Source organism: Mycteria americana, chromosome 2, assembly GCF_035582795.1.
Source record: "Mycteria americana isolate JAX WOST 10 ecotype Jacksonville Zoo and Gardens chromosome 2, USCA_MyAme_1.0, whole genome shotgun sequence".
Lineage (NCBI taxonomy): Eukaryota > Metazoa > Chordata > Aves > Ciconiiformes > Ciconiidae > Mycteria > Mycteria americana.
In genome coordinates this window covers 415,962-432,982 of record NC_134366.1, presented here as the reverse complement: position 1 = coordinate 432,982, position 17,021 = coordinate 415,962, and the positions used below count along the sequence as shown (strand labels likewise).

Genomic DNA, 17,021 nt, shown 5'->3' with positions numbered 1-17,021 from the left:
CCCGCCCCGGAGCCCCGCCCCCCGCCCCGGTCCCGTCCCGTCCCCCCCCCCGCGGCGCAGCAGAGCCGGGAGGCCGCGGCCGTTCGCAGTTCGTCCTCTTTAATCGTCACAGAGCGGCGGGGAGCGCGGCCCCCCCGCCGGCACCCGCACCCCGCGGGCGGCAGCCCCAGCCCCGGGGCAGCGGAGGCCGCCCGGCGCAGGAGCGGCGTGCAGGGGCTCCCGCGCGCGGAGCCGCGGGCGGACGGTCCGTGCGGGGCCGGGGGCGCCGGGACCCCCGCCCCGGAGGTAGCGCGGCACTCACTCCTGCGAAGCCCGGCTCCGGCCGCCGCGCTGCCGGCCTCGAGCCCCGGGACGCGGCGCGGCAGGCTGCCCGCCTCCCGCCCGGCCGCCGGCTCCCTCTGACCCGCCGGGCCCTGCAGCCCCCGGGACGCAGTCCTCGGCCCAGACCCCCCGGGTCCGGGTGCGGCAGCAGACTCTGCCCGGCACCGAGCTCGTTCCAGGCGCGGCGGCTCCTTCCGGGGCCTGGGGCCGTGCTATCTGCGGTACATGGTGAAGGCCATGAAGCTGAAGAGGAGGGTGAGGCCGGCCAGGAAGGTGGTCGCGGTGGCGGTGAAGACGTGGCGGTACTGCAGCTGGAAGTACCAGAGCACGGCCAGCATCAGCACGAAGAGCGGCAGCATGAGGCTGCCCACGTTGAGGGCGGCGTGCACGGGGTCGGCGGAGGCATGGGGGCCGGCGGGCGCGGGGGCCGGGCTGTGCTGGGAGATGTGGCAGTGCAGGACGCTGTTGTGGGCGAGGTGCAGGGCGGCCAGGCTCTGGGCGTCGTCACGCAGCAGCTGGCCCTGGTAGATCAGCCGCACTTGCTGCTCCTGCCCGGGGAAATAGGCCCTGGGGCGGGCGACAAGGAGGGAAACGTCACGCTCCCTCCAGGACGGTGTCCCCTCCGCCGCCCCCCAGGAGCAGGCTGCGAGCGCGCCCACCCTGACCGGTACCCGCACCCCTGCGCCCGCGCTTCGCCGTCAGCCGCCCCCAGCGTTGCCAGAAGCGAAGGCGCCCACCAGGATGGGCCGTACAACGGCCCCGCCAGGCACGGGCACGGGCAAGCGCGCCCACACCAGGGCAAGAGCGGCAGCTCCCAGCTGCTCCAGGGAGGGAAGGAGCCGCCGGCGGGGCTCGGGGCCGCCCCCAGCCGGGACGGCCCCGAGCGGTGCCGCAGGAGAACCGGCCTGCCCCGCCCCTCACCTCTTCAGGGCCCCGACGGTGTCGCCGGGGCGCACCCGGGCCAGGCGCTCCGTGTCGTTGAGGAACTTCAGCCGCAGCACCATGGTGGGCTCGGCGGGGCCGCCGTCCCCCTCACCGAGGGGGCCCTGCGCGGGTGAGGGGCCGGCCCGGGACCGCAGCCCCGCCGCCAGCCCGCCCGCCCCATCGGGGGCCGCCCCGGCCGCCGCCGCCGCCGCCGGGGCCTTGTGCTCGACGGGGGTCGGGGCAGCGCTCGGGCCCTCCTCGGGCAGCGTCGCGGCATCGCGGGGCGTCGCGGCGGGCTCGGGGGCGCGGGTGGAGGCCCAGGCCAGCCCCAGCACCACGGCGACCAGCAACAACGCGAAAAGCACGGTCACCTCATCGCCAACGCCCTCGATCAGCGCCATGGCGGCGGCGGCGGCTACCGACCTGCGGGCATAGAGCGCAGCCGTCAGCCCGCCGGGCCGCAGGCAACCGGAGCCGCGGCCGGCCCGGGCCCCTCACCTGCCGCCATCGCGCCGCTTCCGCCTCGGCGCAAAGTATGCTGGGGGCTGTAGGCCTGTTCCGCGCATGCGCGGAAGCGCCCAGCGGGGCACGCTGGGAGCTGTGGTCCTGTTGTGCGCATGCGCGTATGTGCTCCGCGCGGGGCACGCCCAGCGGTGCCTCCACGCCCAGCGCCAGGTGGCTGGACTACAGCTCCCGGCGTGCCCCGCGCCAGGCTGCGCCTGCGCCGTCGGGCTTCCTGGGCCAGGGCCCTTCCCTCATCCGCCATTATCGGTTTGAGAAATGATCGGCCCGCATGGGCTCAGCCTGAGGAGACGTGTCCCTGCTCGTTTCAGGGGGCGTTGGGCTAGATGGCCTTGAAAGGTCCCTTCCCATCCAAACCATTCCATGATGATTCCATGAAACCCTCCGGGTGAAATTTCTCACGCAACTGAAGGAGCATGAAGTCGTTGATTCTGCTTAAGAGCGAAAATATTTTTATCATTTAATCAATATCCTGTTCTTTGCTTTATATATAGAAAAGTGGTGAAGGGTCTGGAGCACAAGTCTGATGAGGAGCGGCTGAGGGACCTGGGGTTGTTTAGCCTGGAGAAAAGGAGACTCAGGGGAGACCTTATCGCTCTCTACAACTGCTTGAAAGGAGGGTGTAGAGAGGTGAGTGACAGCCTCTTCTCCCCGGTAACAAGCCTTAGGACGAGAGGAAATGGCCTCAAGTTGCTCCAGGGGAGGTTTAGACTGGATATTGGGAACAATGTCTTCACCGAAAGGGTTGTCCAGCACTGGACCAGGCTGCCCAGGGAAGTGGTGGAGTCCCCATCCCTGGACGTATTTAAAAGACGTGTACATGTGGCGCTTAGGGACATGGTTTAGTGGTGGTCTTGGCAGTGCTGGGTTAACGGTTGGTCTTGATGATCTTAAAGGTCTTTTCCAACCTAAACGATCCTAAAACAAGGTGTGCAATTGGTGAAGGACATCAGATTCCGTAGGCAGAGCCTGTCGCTGGAAGAGCCGTGCTCTAGTGAAGATGAGGTCTCTGGCAGGGAGAAAGCAGGTTGTGCAGGGCAGAGGTAACACGGGGAAATGGGAGAAGCTGCAGACTAAAACTGACTGAGTTCCAGTGATCCTTTGGGGGACTGCGATTCCCCTGATGCGTTTAAACCTACCTGCAGGTTTCATGAAGAAGGAAAGCTTGAACGATAGATGAAAAAATTAGTGTGGAGCACTTTTGTCTCCAACTTGTTTTTTATATTCAAAGACATTTAGAAGAATTTATCCTAAAGTCTCTCTTGGCTGATTAGTGTCTGGTATTAAACATTAATGCTGGAGACTCAGCTTTTCTGTGTTCCTGAAAAGCATTCAGATAATTGTGAACATGGTCAAAAATGGTTTGATCAAAACTTCCATATTTTCAGGTGAAAAGGCTTGTACCATCAAAATGAGATAGTGTGGGGGAGACTTGTGGAAGGAAAAAACCTACAGCGCCCATAAAGGAACGAAGCTGAAAGGGAGACCTTTGGATGACGTCCCCTTTCCCCAGGGCATCGCCTCCAAGGTCCAGCACTTGGTGGCACAGGACATTTCCTATAATAAAACCACGAGGAATCTGCTAACGGCAGCAGCGCGCGAGCTGCAGCGTCCTTCCTGCTGAGGTGGATCTGAGGGCGGCAGTGATTCCCGGGAGCTGGGTGGCTCCGAGGAATTCATTACTTTCCCTTCCAGGCTCCTGTGTCCAAACTGCCTCCAGGTCGGACGGACCAGCTGGTTCCTGGGGCTGCGGGTGCGCCGGGCCTCCTGGCTCCAGCCCCGCTGAAACGCCGGTTCAGGCTAGCGTCCGGGGGTCCCGGAATCGGGGCGTGGGGCCGGAGGTGATGATTCTCTCAGCTGCCTCCTTCAATCCTGATCTGCATTCTTCGTCACTGTTTTCAGCTTATCATTAGACTGCAGCAATGCAGATTGATGAGATGTGTGATAGGAGAGCTTAAGGCTCCAGGCAGTGTAATGGTAATATTAGCATTAGCAGGAGACATTGCAAACAAAAAATTTATTTTCTGCGTACAGCCGTCTTGCAGAACTCAAGAGCAGAACTCGTCCTGCGATCACAGGGAGTGAAGTCTTTAATGACCTGCAAATAGCACCGAGAGAGCTGAAAAGTGGGGCTGCCAAAGCAGAGCTCTCGCATGCACAGCAGAATTTAAAAATAGGCTGCTGCTGGCGTTCTGGCTTACCCATCGTTCCTGGAAGCCCACGGGGAGGACAGCTCTCCAGCAGAGGAGAGACGCAGTCCCCTGACGTAACTTGCCTCGGCATCTACACCGCAAAGCGGAAAGTTGCGGATTCAGTCCTTTTACACCAGAGCATCCCTGATCGTTGTGTGCATCTTTTCCAGCCCCAGGTCTGTGTTAGGTGCTGCCTCCTCTCTCCTCTCCTCTCCCCGGAGCAGCGAGGCGGCGGGGGCACTGGGCAGACACCCCCTCGCCTGTGGCGCTGCCATCCCGGCGGGACCGAGGAGTCCCTTTAGCTTAGCATCGTCAGCGCCTTCAGCGAAGCTCAGCGCGTGTGGGAGTGGAGACGCGGGAGAGATGAACGCCTCTGCAGATGAAACTGCTCTTCAGAAGCTCCCACCAACAGCGAGAGGTGTCAGCCCCAGTCAAAGACGTGGAGACGTGTTGTGGGGAAAGCAGTTGGGCCAGAAAAAAGAGCTCGAGGGTGGGAGCGTGGGGAGTTGGGGATGCTGAGCTGCAGCATCTCTAGGCAAGGATGAGCTCTGCGTTTACGAAGGACCGCAGAGAACCAGGTCACGAAACACCCTGTCCCCGTCACGGGCGAGGGGTCTGCGACAAGACCCCGAGAAGCCGCTCCTGCACACCGCAGCCCCGTGGCACAGCACTGTCCCTTGTGGGGAAGGGCCAAGGAGGGTCCCCAGTGCCGCCTGCTGAGGGGCTGGAGGAGATGGGCAGCCACCGGCCGAGCCGGGGGTCCCGGTGGCAGAGGTGGGCAGCACACATGGGTGCAGAGGCTGCTGGGGAGCAGGTTGTGCTGCTAGATCTGCCTGGGGCACACGGGCTGACGGGTGGGCAGGGAGGACCCCTCGCCCCGAGGTGCCGTGGGGGTGATGGGGCGCTGCTCCCTCCCACAGCGCTGAGCCATGAGCGTGGTGCAGGGGGCAGAGGTGAGAAGCTGGTGGAGAAGAGCTGCCCCTTCCCTGGGTCGCTGAGGCTGATGCAGAAGGTGCTGGGCAAAGCCCGGGTCCGCAGCGGGGGGTGTCCCTTGGTGACTTGGGAGAAACAAGGGGTGAGGCTGGGGCTGGGTGGCTGCAGAGGGGACCTCGGTGCTGGCCAGAGGCTGTCCCAGAGGGAGGGAGAAAGCCGGGCATGGAGAGGGAGGATGGCCTGGGTATCACCACCCGAATTATAAAAAACATTCCCCGATTTTCTGTTCCCTGATTTTTTTCAGAGCTGCTGCTCGCAGCAGCCTCCATGCAGTAACTGGCACTTGGAGGAAGCAGCACTGCAGACCTGCCCGGTCACGGTCGCTGCGGTCATCGAGTGGCCCTGGGCCTCCAACGGCCACGGAGCCAGTCTGTCCACAGTCACTGGTGACCACAGCTGGCAACTGGAGTCACTGCTCCAGTGACAGCGAAGGGGCAGAGAGCAGCTAGGACAGACGTAAGGGAGGACAAGGATGGGGACGTGCACTTGCAGCAGGGAGAAGTAGGACCCACGCTACTCTGAGCTGAATAAATCACTAAAGAAAAGGCAAAGCTTTGAGGGCAGCAGAGCACCCGCTGAGAAAGACAAGAAAAAACACAGCGAAGAATCAAAGTTTATTATTAGCTGCTAGTAAATTATTTAAATAAGCTGCAGTTAGCAGAGGGTGATGACCACAGGTTCTTCTCTGGGACACAAAAGCCATGGATGCCAGAGCTCGCAGAGGCGTTTCTGACAAACCGTCTTGGGGACGTGCAGATTCGCCGAACCTGAGCACGGCCATTTCGACGAGCTCCCGGCGAGAGCAGTGGATTCCTGAGGAGCCCGTCTCGCCTCCCCACCAGCACGGGGCTGGCAGAGCCGTCCCGCAGCTCCCACCTCCCGGCCGGCTCTCCGAGGGTGGAGAAGGAAACACAGCTCCGGCCAGAGGCCACCTCCTTCCCGGGCTCTGCTCCCCGGCTGCCAGCCCCCCCGAGATTGGGTTTTGTGGCAGCTGAGCAATACTAACCTTCCCCGCGGGAAGGAGAATCTGCCCGTCGGACAGCTGTGCTGGTGATGGCACCTCTCGGTGGGTTTTGGTGACCGGGCTCTGGATGACTGGCGTAGCGGGTGATGCTTCGGGGCTTTGCTGACCCGACACCTGTAGGTTCTATAGGACAAGGAACTGAGATTTTCTCGCTCCTTGGCTACGGGACACCAGCAGCACAAAACCAAGCGGGGATCTTTTCCTCTTGTGTAATAACCTTAAAATACCACCTGTGGTTCCTGTCCTGCAACCAGGGGGTGAGGGTGGACCCCTACCCAAGCGATGTCTAGAATCGGAGCCTGAGGCCAGACGTGCAACACAACACAAAGCATAAACAGAGTCTGAAGAGAAAAAGAGAATAACAAATACTGATTTAAAAATCTCATAATCTTGGTAGTTCTGTTTAATACTTTAAAAAGTTAAGCCCTTTACTTCGAGATTCTGTGGCACGGGTTCTAGACAGACAGAGAGCTGGCAAGAGTTCACAGAGCAGGCTGCGTGTAGGGGTCACCCAGGAAGAGGCAACGAGTGTCGAGCAGGAGCTGTTGGAAAAAGGGACGTATGGAGGGGGAGAGCGATGCAGAGTGAGTCGAGCCCCGGTACACGATCTTTGGAAGAGTCCCTGGGACCTGGAAGGTGGGAAGAAGTCACTTAAGCTCGATGCACGCGTCAGGGGGAGTAAAAGGAAGGATTTTAGCAATGATGATTCAGCTAAAGGCACGGGTGAAGGGTGCAGCTTTGGGTAGAGACCCGCTGGGGGTAAGGCAAAGCAAGTTGCCAAGACTGGCGAAGGGGTGCTGCCAAAATGGAAGAGAAGATCCCAGGGATGTAGGAGTGCTGGATGCAAGCATGCACAAGAAGCAGCAGATTTAAAAAATACATACGCTGTGTAGGAAGCAGATACGGGATTTATAACTTCCAGGATGTAGAAAATAAGCCATGTCTGAACAAAATAATTTGAGTGGTTATGACTGTTCAAATTTAATGCATTTTATCCAGTGGTTAATCACCCTCACCGATAAAATTTTGTGTCTGATTTTCAGTGTGGATTTGTCTGGCTTCAGCTTCCAGAGATTGAGTCTTTTTATATCTTTCCCGGCTCAATTAAAGAGCCATTTAATATTTCCCTATGAAAGTACTTCTACAGTGTAATCAAGTCACCCCTCAATCTTCTTTTGGATAAGCTGAACAGATTGTGCTCTTTAAATCTTCTGCTGTAAGGCACTCGCTCTAGCCCTCAAATCATTCTGCGTGGGTCTTTTCAGAATCTCTTTGATTTTTCAATATTCTTCTAAAATATTGTTAATGTACAGCGATGCCCAGTTCTAGAGTGCTGCTGCTCCAGCCAGATACGGAGGCGAGGTCACCCCCTCCCCTGCCCGGGGCTCCCCGTGCGCCTCGGGGGATCGGCCCCTTCCGCCCTGTGCCGGGCTGGGAGCTCGCCTCCGCCGGCCAGCCCCCGCGGCATGTCTGTGCCATTTGTGTGAATACGTGCGATGGAAACGGAAGATGGGCCAAAACCGCCCGCCGTTGCGTTGCCTGTGTCTCCGGCCAGGCTTGGGGTAGGGCAGGGCGACAGCGCAGAGCCCGGCAGCATCTCCGGCACAGCGCCGGGGCGAGACATCGCGCCTCGTGGTGCGGCGTTGTGCGCCAGCGCCGCTGCGTGAGCCGGGGCCTCCCTCTCCACTTTCTGGTGCTCCCTCTGAGCCCGTCCTGCCCACCGTGCTGCCTCTGCTCCTGTTACAGAGGCCGTCGGGATGGGTGGGGGCAGAGCTGCTCGCAGGCTGCAGGGCATCACCCGGGCGGGCAGGCGGCAGGTCCTGGCACCCGGTGCTGCTCTGGGTGCCACACGTCTGGGGGGTCAGCCCACAGGCGGAAACCTGTCCGTTTCCCCTCTGGAGCGGGCCTGCCCACGGGAGCAGGGTGGTCTGTGGGGTCGGCAGGGGTGCAGCGACCCGCCGCACCTCGGGCAGCCGGCACCCCAAAGGGTGCCGTGAGCCCTTGCTGCAGCTCTGCCCTCTCCCAGCGCTGGGGAACGTGCCGAAGAGCCCAGACCCGTGTGGGGCTGCACCGGTGATCTCCGTGGCAAGAGCCGTGCTCGCCTTACGCATCCCGTCTTCTGGGAAACTAGCCGCCTACCCCGTGGCTGTCCTGCTTGTCCCACGGCTGCCTGCTTTCCTTAAAGCTCTTTGGGAATCAAAACAGACTTCACTCTTCGGTCGTCTTACCCACGTGTAATCTCTCTGTTATCCCTTCGGGGCTCTCTGCAAGGTCGGGACTCCTCTGCATAACAGCTGTCCCGTCATCTCCGACTGGATCGTATCTGCGCAGCCTGCAGTCGGTTTACTTGCCACAGCTCCTCGTTTGCTCCCTGCAGCTGCTGGACTTACAGGCCTGGATTTCCCAAGAACTCCCTCGAGCCCTGTATGGATGGCATCGCTCTCGGGACCCTCCACCTCCCAGGTATCCACCCGGTATCGAGGCAGCTGCGAGCAAAAGATCTCCATAACTCAGGTCCTGCATCCTGGGGTCCCTGCGGCACGGTCAGCACCGTCCCATCAGCTCTGCTCCTCTGATGTCCTCTGCAGCCACCGCCTTTCCAAACGGATCCTCTGCTGTGCCCCTGCAAAGAGGGGTCCCTGCAGGGTAACCCCCTCCAATTTCTTCCCGGTGAATACCGATGCAAAAACCAGATTTAGCTCCTCTGCGGCAGCCCCGTCCTCTCGGTTTACTTCTCGTGCCCAGGCATCCGTTGGCCCTGCAGGCGTCTGGAAGGTGTCCTGCTCCTGGTACGTCTGAAGAAAGATTTACTGTTGGCTCTGATCTCTTCGTTAGTTGTTCCTCAGAGCGGTCTTGCTGCCTTGTTGTGTTTATGCATTTCATCTGCCACTGTTTATGGTCCCCTCCGTTTCCTCCTTTACTCACAGTTTCACCTTTCCAAGGATGCCTCAGCGTTTCTACCTGCGTCCCCCACCCTGCTGCTGGCCTGCGCCAGCTCCCTCCCTCCTCGTCAGCCGTCCTTGCGTCCTTGCTGGGGCTCGCTGGCCCCGTGCCCCTGGGGCGGTACCTCCACAGTGCCGGGAAGCGTTTAATTCGCCTCGCCGCCATTTTTAGCTTCTTTTTAACAACCGCGCGCGCGCTTGCACGGTTCACCTCCTGTGGACCGGCGGTCTCTAACCAAAGAGAGGGGTCACAGAGGGATCCTGGCCCCACGGGAGAGGGTCCAGCTGTGGGGCACCGGTGGGACTGGGGCACTCTGCCCTGTGAGCGGCCGTGCGCGGCGGGGTGTCCCCACGGCCCTCCCTGCGGAGGCAGGACCCCCGCCAAGGAGAAGACACGGGGGCGTTGCGCACCTCGACGCGCAGCCAGACGCCTGCGGGAGCAGGACGCGTGCCAGCGGCTCACCGGATGCCCACGGGTGTCTTGAAATGGCCGGCCGCTCAGAGGTGGGTCGCGGTGAGAGACGCAGACAACAAAGGGAAAGTAAACCACGGGCCGCCGCTTCTCTGAAGAGCAGCCAAGCCTGCGTCTGCTCACCCGGGGAGCTGCCCGAGCGCAGGGGGCCGATCCCAGCACAGCCGCCGGCCCCAGGCTCGGGGGCCCCCTTCGCCCCGCACCCCTCCAGCCTCAGCTTCTCAGGGGGTCGGGGCTTGTCCGCAGCGCTCTGCAAATACTGCTGCGGCCTGGGCAGGCCGGCGGCCGTCTCCGTGCTTTAGTAAACCACTGGCAGACCGTTGGCACAGCAGCGGTCACTGCTGCTTCTCACCTGTTGGGCCCCATGCAGGCCGCGGTGTGAAACAGCTGCGTGCACTGAACTGTGTGCTTTGGATTTGCAATTTGCCGCTGCCTGACAGCCGTACTTTGCACAGATATGGACGGGATTGATATGTGCGGTTACCTCCTCGCTCCAGAGTAAGATTAAAGAGCTGCAGCTATTCTGGGGAAGAGCTCTTGGCCTGATCCCCAGCCCGAGGAGGACACTTACTGTGGCTGGAAGGTGACATCTCCTTATTAAACACCTCCCTCCCCACCAGGCGACCGCCGCTGACTGCCTGTTTTGTAGCAGGAGCCACAGCACAGGAAAGTCCCGATGGGTTTGGGAAAAGGAGCCTCTAACCTTACGGGGTGTGCAAGGAGGACGGGGCAGCCTGAGCCCGCCCAGGGCTGTGGCTGTGGCGAGGGGACGAGGTTTCCTGCTCCCCCTTTGGCTCCCGGGACGACGAGAGGTGTCTCCCCGCTGGGCCCTGCGCAAGCCAGCTCTCCCAGACGGAGACGTCCCCGCAGAAGTGAAGCACCAGTTTTTAATAGCAAGTGCGATTAAGCACCTCAGGGTCCCAAGCGCACCACTTAAAGTCCAAGAGCCCGCCGGGGACCCGCACCCTCTGCCCATGGGGCCAGGACGCCCATGTAAGCTCAGCCCCCGGCCGCGGCCCTCGCCGCTCTGTTGTGGGGTGCTGCTCTCCAGCCCCCATCCTGGGTGGACCTGGGCGTCCGCTGCCGGTGGCGTCTCTCCAGCCCCGGCTCCTTTTGCTCTGGCCTGGACCCCCGGAAGGGCCCTGCACCGCTCCGTCCCCTCGCCCATCCCCTCCTGCCCGCTGGCGGGGGCCGTTACCCGCGGCGGGCGCGGGGCTGGAAAAGGGCTCTGCCGTGCCCGCTGGGCGGGGAGCCGATGACCGTCTTCTGCTTCATCCCTCAGGCTGCCGGGGCTGCCTCCCCGCACGCCAGATCTGGCAGCCTCCCCGCTGCCAGCCGGACTGGGAAGAGAGCAGCGAGTCCCCTGGGCCCATCCCTTCTGGACCGACGCTCGCTGGGAGCTCCGGGGCGGTGGGGACCCTCCCGCTGCCCCGCGCAGGCTGCCGCACCGACTGGTGTTCACGTAGGGCCCGTGGCCGTGGCCGCACGGGGCAGGCGGGCCGCTCCTTCCCCGCGTGGGGAGCAGCCGTGTGGCAAGCCGGGTCCAGCGCTGGCCAAGCTGACGCCGACCCTTTCCTTCTGCCGGGGCGGTTTGCAGCCGGTTTGGGCCGCGGCCACCGAGGCGCCGGAGCGGCTGGTCCGGGGGTGGGAGCGGCGGGAGGAGGAGGAGGAGGCATCGCTCCTCTTGGCAGCGGCGCCGATTTGCGGCACTTGCAAACGGCAGCGTCAGATGGAAGTGCTGCAGATGGAGAGCATCTCTGAGCTTACAAAGTTGGGGTTCTGAGCATCAAATTCACCCTAAAAAATGGTTTCCATTTCCCCACGGCCGCTGTCCACAGAGAGCGTCCGTCTGACCATCCCTGAGTGCATTTTTATTGCAGAAAGCCCCGGGCTCGTCTCCCCCACGAGCTCGCGCCTTCCTCCCCCACTTCCCCTGTTCTGAAGTCATGCGATGCGGCCTCTCGGTACATTTAAGTTCTCTCATGATTTTTTTTCCTTATCTGTGATAAGTACCAGCTCCATCTGTTTGCCTGCAGTTAATGTGGGCTCCTCTCTCCCTGATCTTGTCTGCCTTTGCAGTAACTGTGGTTTTCCAGCGCCGGCAGCGCTGTGGGAACCGGTGCCATAGCTGCCCTGACTGCACCGCGGCCCGGGGCGGTGGCGGGCGGCGAGGGGTCCCGCTCCGCAGGGGCTGCCGGTGGCGGGGTCCCCTCGACGCCCGCGCAGGCTTGGGCTGGGGGATGCTCCCTCCCAGCAGCTGCCCGTGCTTCGTCCCGTCCCTCCGCCCCACGTCCTGCCGGGGACCCGTCGGGCGGTGGGAGGCGGCGGGGACGCCTGGGGCCCCCGGGGCTGGGGACGCTGGAGGCCCGAAGGGGAAGCGGCCGCGGAGCTGCCCTGCAGCAGCAGAGGTTTCCTGCTCGCTTCTGCGGCTCGTGGTGCCTCCGAGACGTCGGCTCGCGGTGGTCTGCAAACGCCTGCACAGGGGGCGAGCGGCCGGGGCTGCTGGGGGAGCATCCCGCGTCTCTGCCAGAAGGGGAGGAGGCCAGCCCAACCTCCTGTCCAGAAAATAGCTTCATAAATAACCAAGAAACTTTCTGTGAAAAAAGAAAAGCAAGATGGTGCGAGCAGCAGGTAACGTGGGGGCGGTCAATGCCCATTTCTCAGGAGAAAGCCACATCAAACCACCTCAGCTGACTTCTTGGCCAGGCGAGGGGGTGACGGAGGCATGAAGGACGTCCCGTTGCTTGCCGGGGATAAATCCCGACACCGTCTCAGCAGCCACCGGCGGGTGCTGGTGAAGGGGCTGTGCAGAGGGTGCAGGGAAGGGGCGGGTGCTCCCTCAAGGAGGGTGCCGGGCCTGGCCGCCAGCCTGGGTGCGTGCACCGAGGGAGCTGAGCCCGCTGCCTCGGCACAGAGCCCGGCCAGGTCCTGCTGTGCCTTTCCCGGGCGGCTCGGCTGGGGGCGAGGACACCCGTACCGGCACTGGCTGGGAAGGTGACGCCGCAGAGGGGGCTGCGAGCGCCGGGGATGTTGATACATTGGAAGGGTCTGAAACGGAGGCAATTTATAAATGTTTATGGAGAAACATCTGGTGGGGCTTTGCCGGAGCTTGGCAGCGGGATGAGCGGGGCCGAGTCAGAGCTGCCGCAAGGCACCGATGGCGCGTTGGGGCTGAACCACAAACCCGCTGCGGGGCTGCGTAAGCGGGAGCCTCGTCAGGCAGAGCTCAGCGGTACGACGAAGGCTTCACCGGGAGAGCGGGACCCTGCGCGACGAGGGAGACCTGGAGAAGTGGGAGAGCGTCCGTACGAGATCAGCCAACCTGGTCAGAGGCCACGAGCTCCTGGTTCATGAGAAAAGCTCGAAAGCTTGGGCTTGTTTCAGCTGGGAAAGGAGACGACTGCGATGACTTTGCATGTGCTGAAGTACGGAGAAAACTGATGAAAAGAGGGAGAGAATAGTTTAGAAATGAAAAGGAATCATCTGCTGAAGCTCCAGAAAGGGAACTCAAAGTTTGATAATTTTCTAAGAATAACTGAGCACCAGAATGGAGCAAAAGTTGTCAGATCCCCGTCACTGGTGGTTTGGAAGGGCAGGCTAAATATTCTCAGGAACCCGGTCAGATAATGGAGCCTGTGACAAGGGGATGAACGAAAACAGCCTTCTGCAGCCCTTTCAGCACTGTTGCCTAGTTCCTTCTTCTTTTTCATTCTTTTACAGAAAGTAAAGCATTTTACTAGTTTATTCTAAAATTAATGTACGTATGCAAATCTGTTTATCTTGGCCACGGCAGGATGGAGAAGGTGGGAGACGAGCAGGGGTGAGTTCAGTGACAGCCACGGGCTGAGCTGTTGATGTTGTACAATTCCTGTGCGTTTCATATGTGCTTTTCAGATCAGCCCCAGGCAAAGCTGCTCGGGGAGCTGTTATGGGGAACAGGTTGGTTTCACAAAAATGGGGTATTGCAGCCGTAACACTGGTCCTTGATGCTTTTCTTCTGCTAGAGGTCCTGGATAGAGGCCACTTGTCCTGACTGATGGGGAGCGTGCCCTTGACCTTGTCCTGGGATGCCACAGACGGTGGCGAAGCAGGAGGGAGAGGAGGGATCTGGTGAGCCGAGGACCGGCAGTGTCCCGGGCAGCGAGGAGCTGCTTGGCCTCAAGGAGGTGGTGAAACGTTGGAGGAGCATGGAGCCAGGGCCTGGGTAGCACAGCCAGTGTCCTTTCTTGCACTGAAATGAGATTTCTAATTGTTGTTCAGACAAATCTTGCCTTCCAGAAAAGCTCCGTTTGGATTTATATGTGTTGAGGATGTGCTGATGGCAAACCTTCCTAAACCACTACTAAAAATACGTCTCGCTGCTTATTTGTGTTTGCGCCGTTTCCACAGCAGCCAGCAGTTCTTGTTATTCTTCTGAAAGGAGGAACCCTCAGATCCTGGTATTTTCTCCCCTGAATGTGCTTGTCTGCCATAATTGCCGCTTCTTGAACCTTTCTGACAAGCTACGCAGGCAAAGATTTTTTCAGTCACGAGCTGAAAATCCTTTTCCAGCTCCGTGGTGCAGCTTTTCCCTTCTGTGCAGCCTCTCCATCCTTCAGAGCATCTCCACCAGAGCCGGAGGTGTTGTGTCGGTGCAGATCGTGCTGGTACCGTGGCTGGAAGGAAGATCCACCCTCTGCGCCTGTACCTCTTCAGCGCATCCTCCCTGAAGCCCTCAGCGGTTGCACTGGCCCCTCTTGGGGCAGTTTTGCACCATCTTTGGTTACAGTGCGACCCCTGAATCCTTCTCGGACGTTTTCCTTCCTAGAGCAAAGACCTTGTTTCTTTGGCTTGGGGTACAGTTTTTATTATCAGGGACATGATTCTTTTTGACTGTTTAAATATATGTTATTTGAGTGGGACCAGCTTCCCAGGTTAGCTGGATCTCTTGTGTGTCTGCTCTATAGTTGCTGTTTATCCACTCCTTTCTTGTGAAGTCCACTAATTTTATCAGCAGGGATTTCATGATCACTCCCAGATGATGTCTTACCAGACAAGATTTAAAAGATGAATAGGAATCAGCTCTCATCTTGTGTGCTAAGGGTAAAAACACACCCTGCAATAATGGAAACAGGAGCAGCAGGCAAGAGCACGGGGATCTGGACATGCCACGATAACGGGGCTCCCCCGGTTGCTGTCACCAGCGCCGGGGCTCCTGCTGCCGTGGGGACCGCTGTGCTCGGGTGTCCCGTGGCCGCGGTGCTCCTGCTCCCGCGTGGTGGACGGCCTGGGACAGCGCTGCCTGTCCCCGCTGCCACGGGAGCCCCCGCTGCGCTACCCCATCCCGGCGAGGTCTGTCGCGGTGCCGGGGGATCCTGCATCGGGCAGGAGCCGCTCGCTGCCCCCCTCCCTCTCCGGCCCCACTCATCACGTCTGTCTTCTGGCTCGGCCTTCGCACGTGTTCTTCCCCACTTGCGTCCTGTTTTAAAGCGATACTGAAATGTGCAGATCAGCCCGGGAGATCTGTCGTACGTATGACCCCGTCACCAGTCTGACACCCTCAGCTTGGCTGTGCGCTTTGCACGGGATCCTCACAGTACGCCGCGGTTCGGGTGACGGGCTGTCACTCGGCGTGATTAAACACCGGTCCCTCGGTCCCTCCCCACCGTCTGCGGAGAGGTTCTGCTCTTGCGTCCCCCCTGTGTCGGAGCACCGAGGTTTCACGGCGGGTTTGTCAGCCCAAACCGCCGCCGTCCCCTCGGCACCGTGTCGGCCCGTGCCAGACGCTGCTCCAGGCTCGGGTGGGTGCCCTCTGCCCAGGAGGGCCACGGGCGCTCCCGACTCCCCCTCGCCTCCCACCACTGGGGGCCGGGGGCTCGGTGGCTGGCCCGCAGCATGGGGGGCCGGTGCCCGCCCGCCCTGAGCGGGGGCTGCAGCAGCCTGCCAAGGTGCGGCCGTTCCTGCCCCATGCTGAGCTCCCGCAGCAGGCCCCTTCTCAGCCTTTGCTGCCCTGACTTGGTTTTGCATCATGAGCGTTGCCTGGCTCCAGCTCCTCCCTCGGGGCTGTCACGCGCGGAGTGAGGTTCACCCCGTCGCCGTCCGCCCTGGCCGCATGGATTTGCCCTCCGCCAGCGGTGGAGGAGGCATCGCCAGTGCAGTCATCTCCTCTGCGGGCACCCAAAGCTGGGTGGGATGAGTCCACTGCATCCTCCGCTCTGAACCCCTGCCTTCACGTCTTCCCACCTTGCTTTCTGGTGCCTTGGTCTTTGGCTCTGGCTTTGGCAGTCAAGGTCTCTTGGTTCAGGGTTATCTCTACCTGCAGATCTCTACCATGGGCACACTGGTTAGACTGGCTCTCCTGCATTCGCTTTGCAGGCGAGGCTGTCCGCCCGGCAGTGGTCCTCCCCAGGAGTCCAGCAAATCCATCTCTGCAGACAGCTCCTGTTTGGGCCAGGGCTCGTGTTCGGCTGCTGCGTCCTCGGCTGCTTTATTCAAAATAAGCAGAAAGCACCAAAAGAACGTTTGAAGTTTAACTAGTTTCCTAAGCTGCAGTCACGGCCTCAAAACAGCAATGGCACCTCTGCCTGGTGAAGAAGGACGGACGACACGGGCTCCCTGACGCACTGGCACTGCTCTGCGGCGCAGGGACAAGCGTCAACGGTCTTGGGGGGAACAGCATCTTCCCAGTCTGCTGCTCCTGCTGTCGGGGTGCAGGCGAACGTCCGCTGGGCAGCCTTCCCTGCACGCAGCCCCCCTCGTCGCCTGGCCTGGGATCAGGGTGGGAAGCACATCCAGCGAGGCGGGAAGCACACCCCTGACGCCGCGGAGGTCTTGCTCAGTCCTGGCTCCAGCTGCCGGCCCATGCCCCGGGCGAGATGGCAGAGCGCAGGCACGGCACCAAGGGTGACCTGGACTCTCACGAGGAAACCCTCTTGTCTTATGAATTTGCGGTCCCTCTGCATGCTGGGACAAAGCTTTCGGCATCTGGGGTCTGTGGCACTGCTGGGGGAAACGCTTCAGCTACGGCAGACGATGTTTGAAGGAAGTTTGGTTCTGCTGCTCAGTGATACCCCCCCCCCCGGCCACTGAGAGGCCATGGGGGCACAGCTCCAATAACACCCCCCAGTCCGGCAGCCGCAGCCCGTCCCGGCCCATCTCCGCTGCCCAGGGGAGCGCAGGGGCACGACCGCCCTGTCTGGCCCCCCGGGCTGTCCCAGGGAGCCGCAGCCCCAGCCGGGGGTGACACCCGTCAGGAGGGGACCCCGGGAGCAGCTCTGAGACGGGGGGGGCCGTCTGCCTGGGGCGTGCTGTGGGGTGACACATCCCTGTTGGCTGTATGTTTATAACATGGGGGTTTTGTCAATGCTAATCACGAGTCACAGCTGCTCACGACAGGTCGCGACAGGCCAGTCCCTGCCAGGGCTCTCCCCCCACCTCTGGCCTGGGCTGAGTCCAGCCGCTTTCCGCTGAGCAATGCCGCTTTCTATTCAGCTCGTTCCTTCGAGTGTAAATGCTCTTTTTGCCAGTCCCATCGCGTTCAGCGTTGTTGCAAGATGTTATAAATAAAAGAGCTTAAACACTAACGACACAAAAAGTTTCTCGATGTCACGTGAGTCCGCTCTGAGCGTGAGGACGTGGAAAACGGTGCGTAA

At 61.0% G+C, this 17,021-nt stretch overlaps 1 protein-coding gene and 1 long non-coding RNA gene across 2 annotated transcripts; one reads left to right on the top strand and one right to left on the bottom strand.

Moving 5' to 3' along the window:
• Nucleotides 1-233: 233 nt before the first annotated feature.
• On the bottom strand, nucleotides 234-1,793 carry TMUB1 (transmembrane and ubiquitin like domain containing 1). The gene is made up of 2 exons (XM_075492086.1): nucleotides 1,243-1,793; nucleotides 234-888 (listed from the first exon to the last, which is right to left on the bottom strand). Exons 1-2 carry the CDS (start codon nucleotides 1,644-1,646, stop codon nucleotides 534-536), a joined length of 759 nt encoding a protein of 252 aa, XP_075348201.1. The 5' UTR covers nucleotides 1,647-1,793; the 3' UTR covers nucleotides 234-533.
• A 200-nt stretch (nucleotides 1,794-1,993) lies between these two features.
• Nucleotides 1,994-7,049, top strand: LOC142405147 (uncharacterized). Its single transcript, XR_012774081.1, has 3 exons — nucleotides 1,994-2,155; nucleotides 3,156-4,377; nucleotides 5,197-7,049. It is a non-coding gene; the product is annotated as an uncharacterized LOC142405147 (long non-coding RNA).
• The last annotated feature ends 9,972 nt before the right edge of the window (nucleotides 7,050-17,021 follow it).

Excerpts from the sequence above, each read along its gene's own strand:
- TMUB1 (XM_075492086.1), bottom strand. The coding sequence starts at position 1,646 with ATGGCGCTGATCGAGGGCGTTGGCGATGAGGTGACCGTGCTTTTCGCG. Across the intron at positions 889-1,242 it reads ACCGTCGGGGCCCTGAAGAG|GGCCTATTTCCCCGGGCAGG; the intron begins GTGAGGGGCGGG and ends CGCCCGCCCCAG.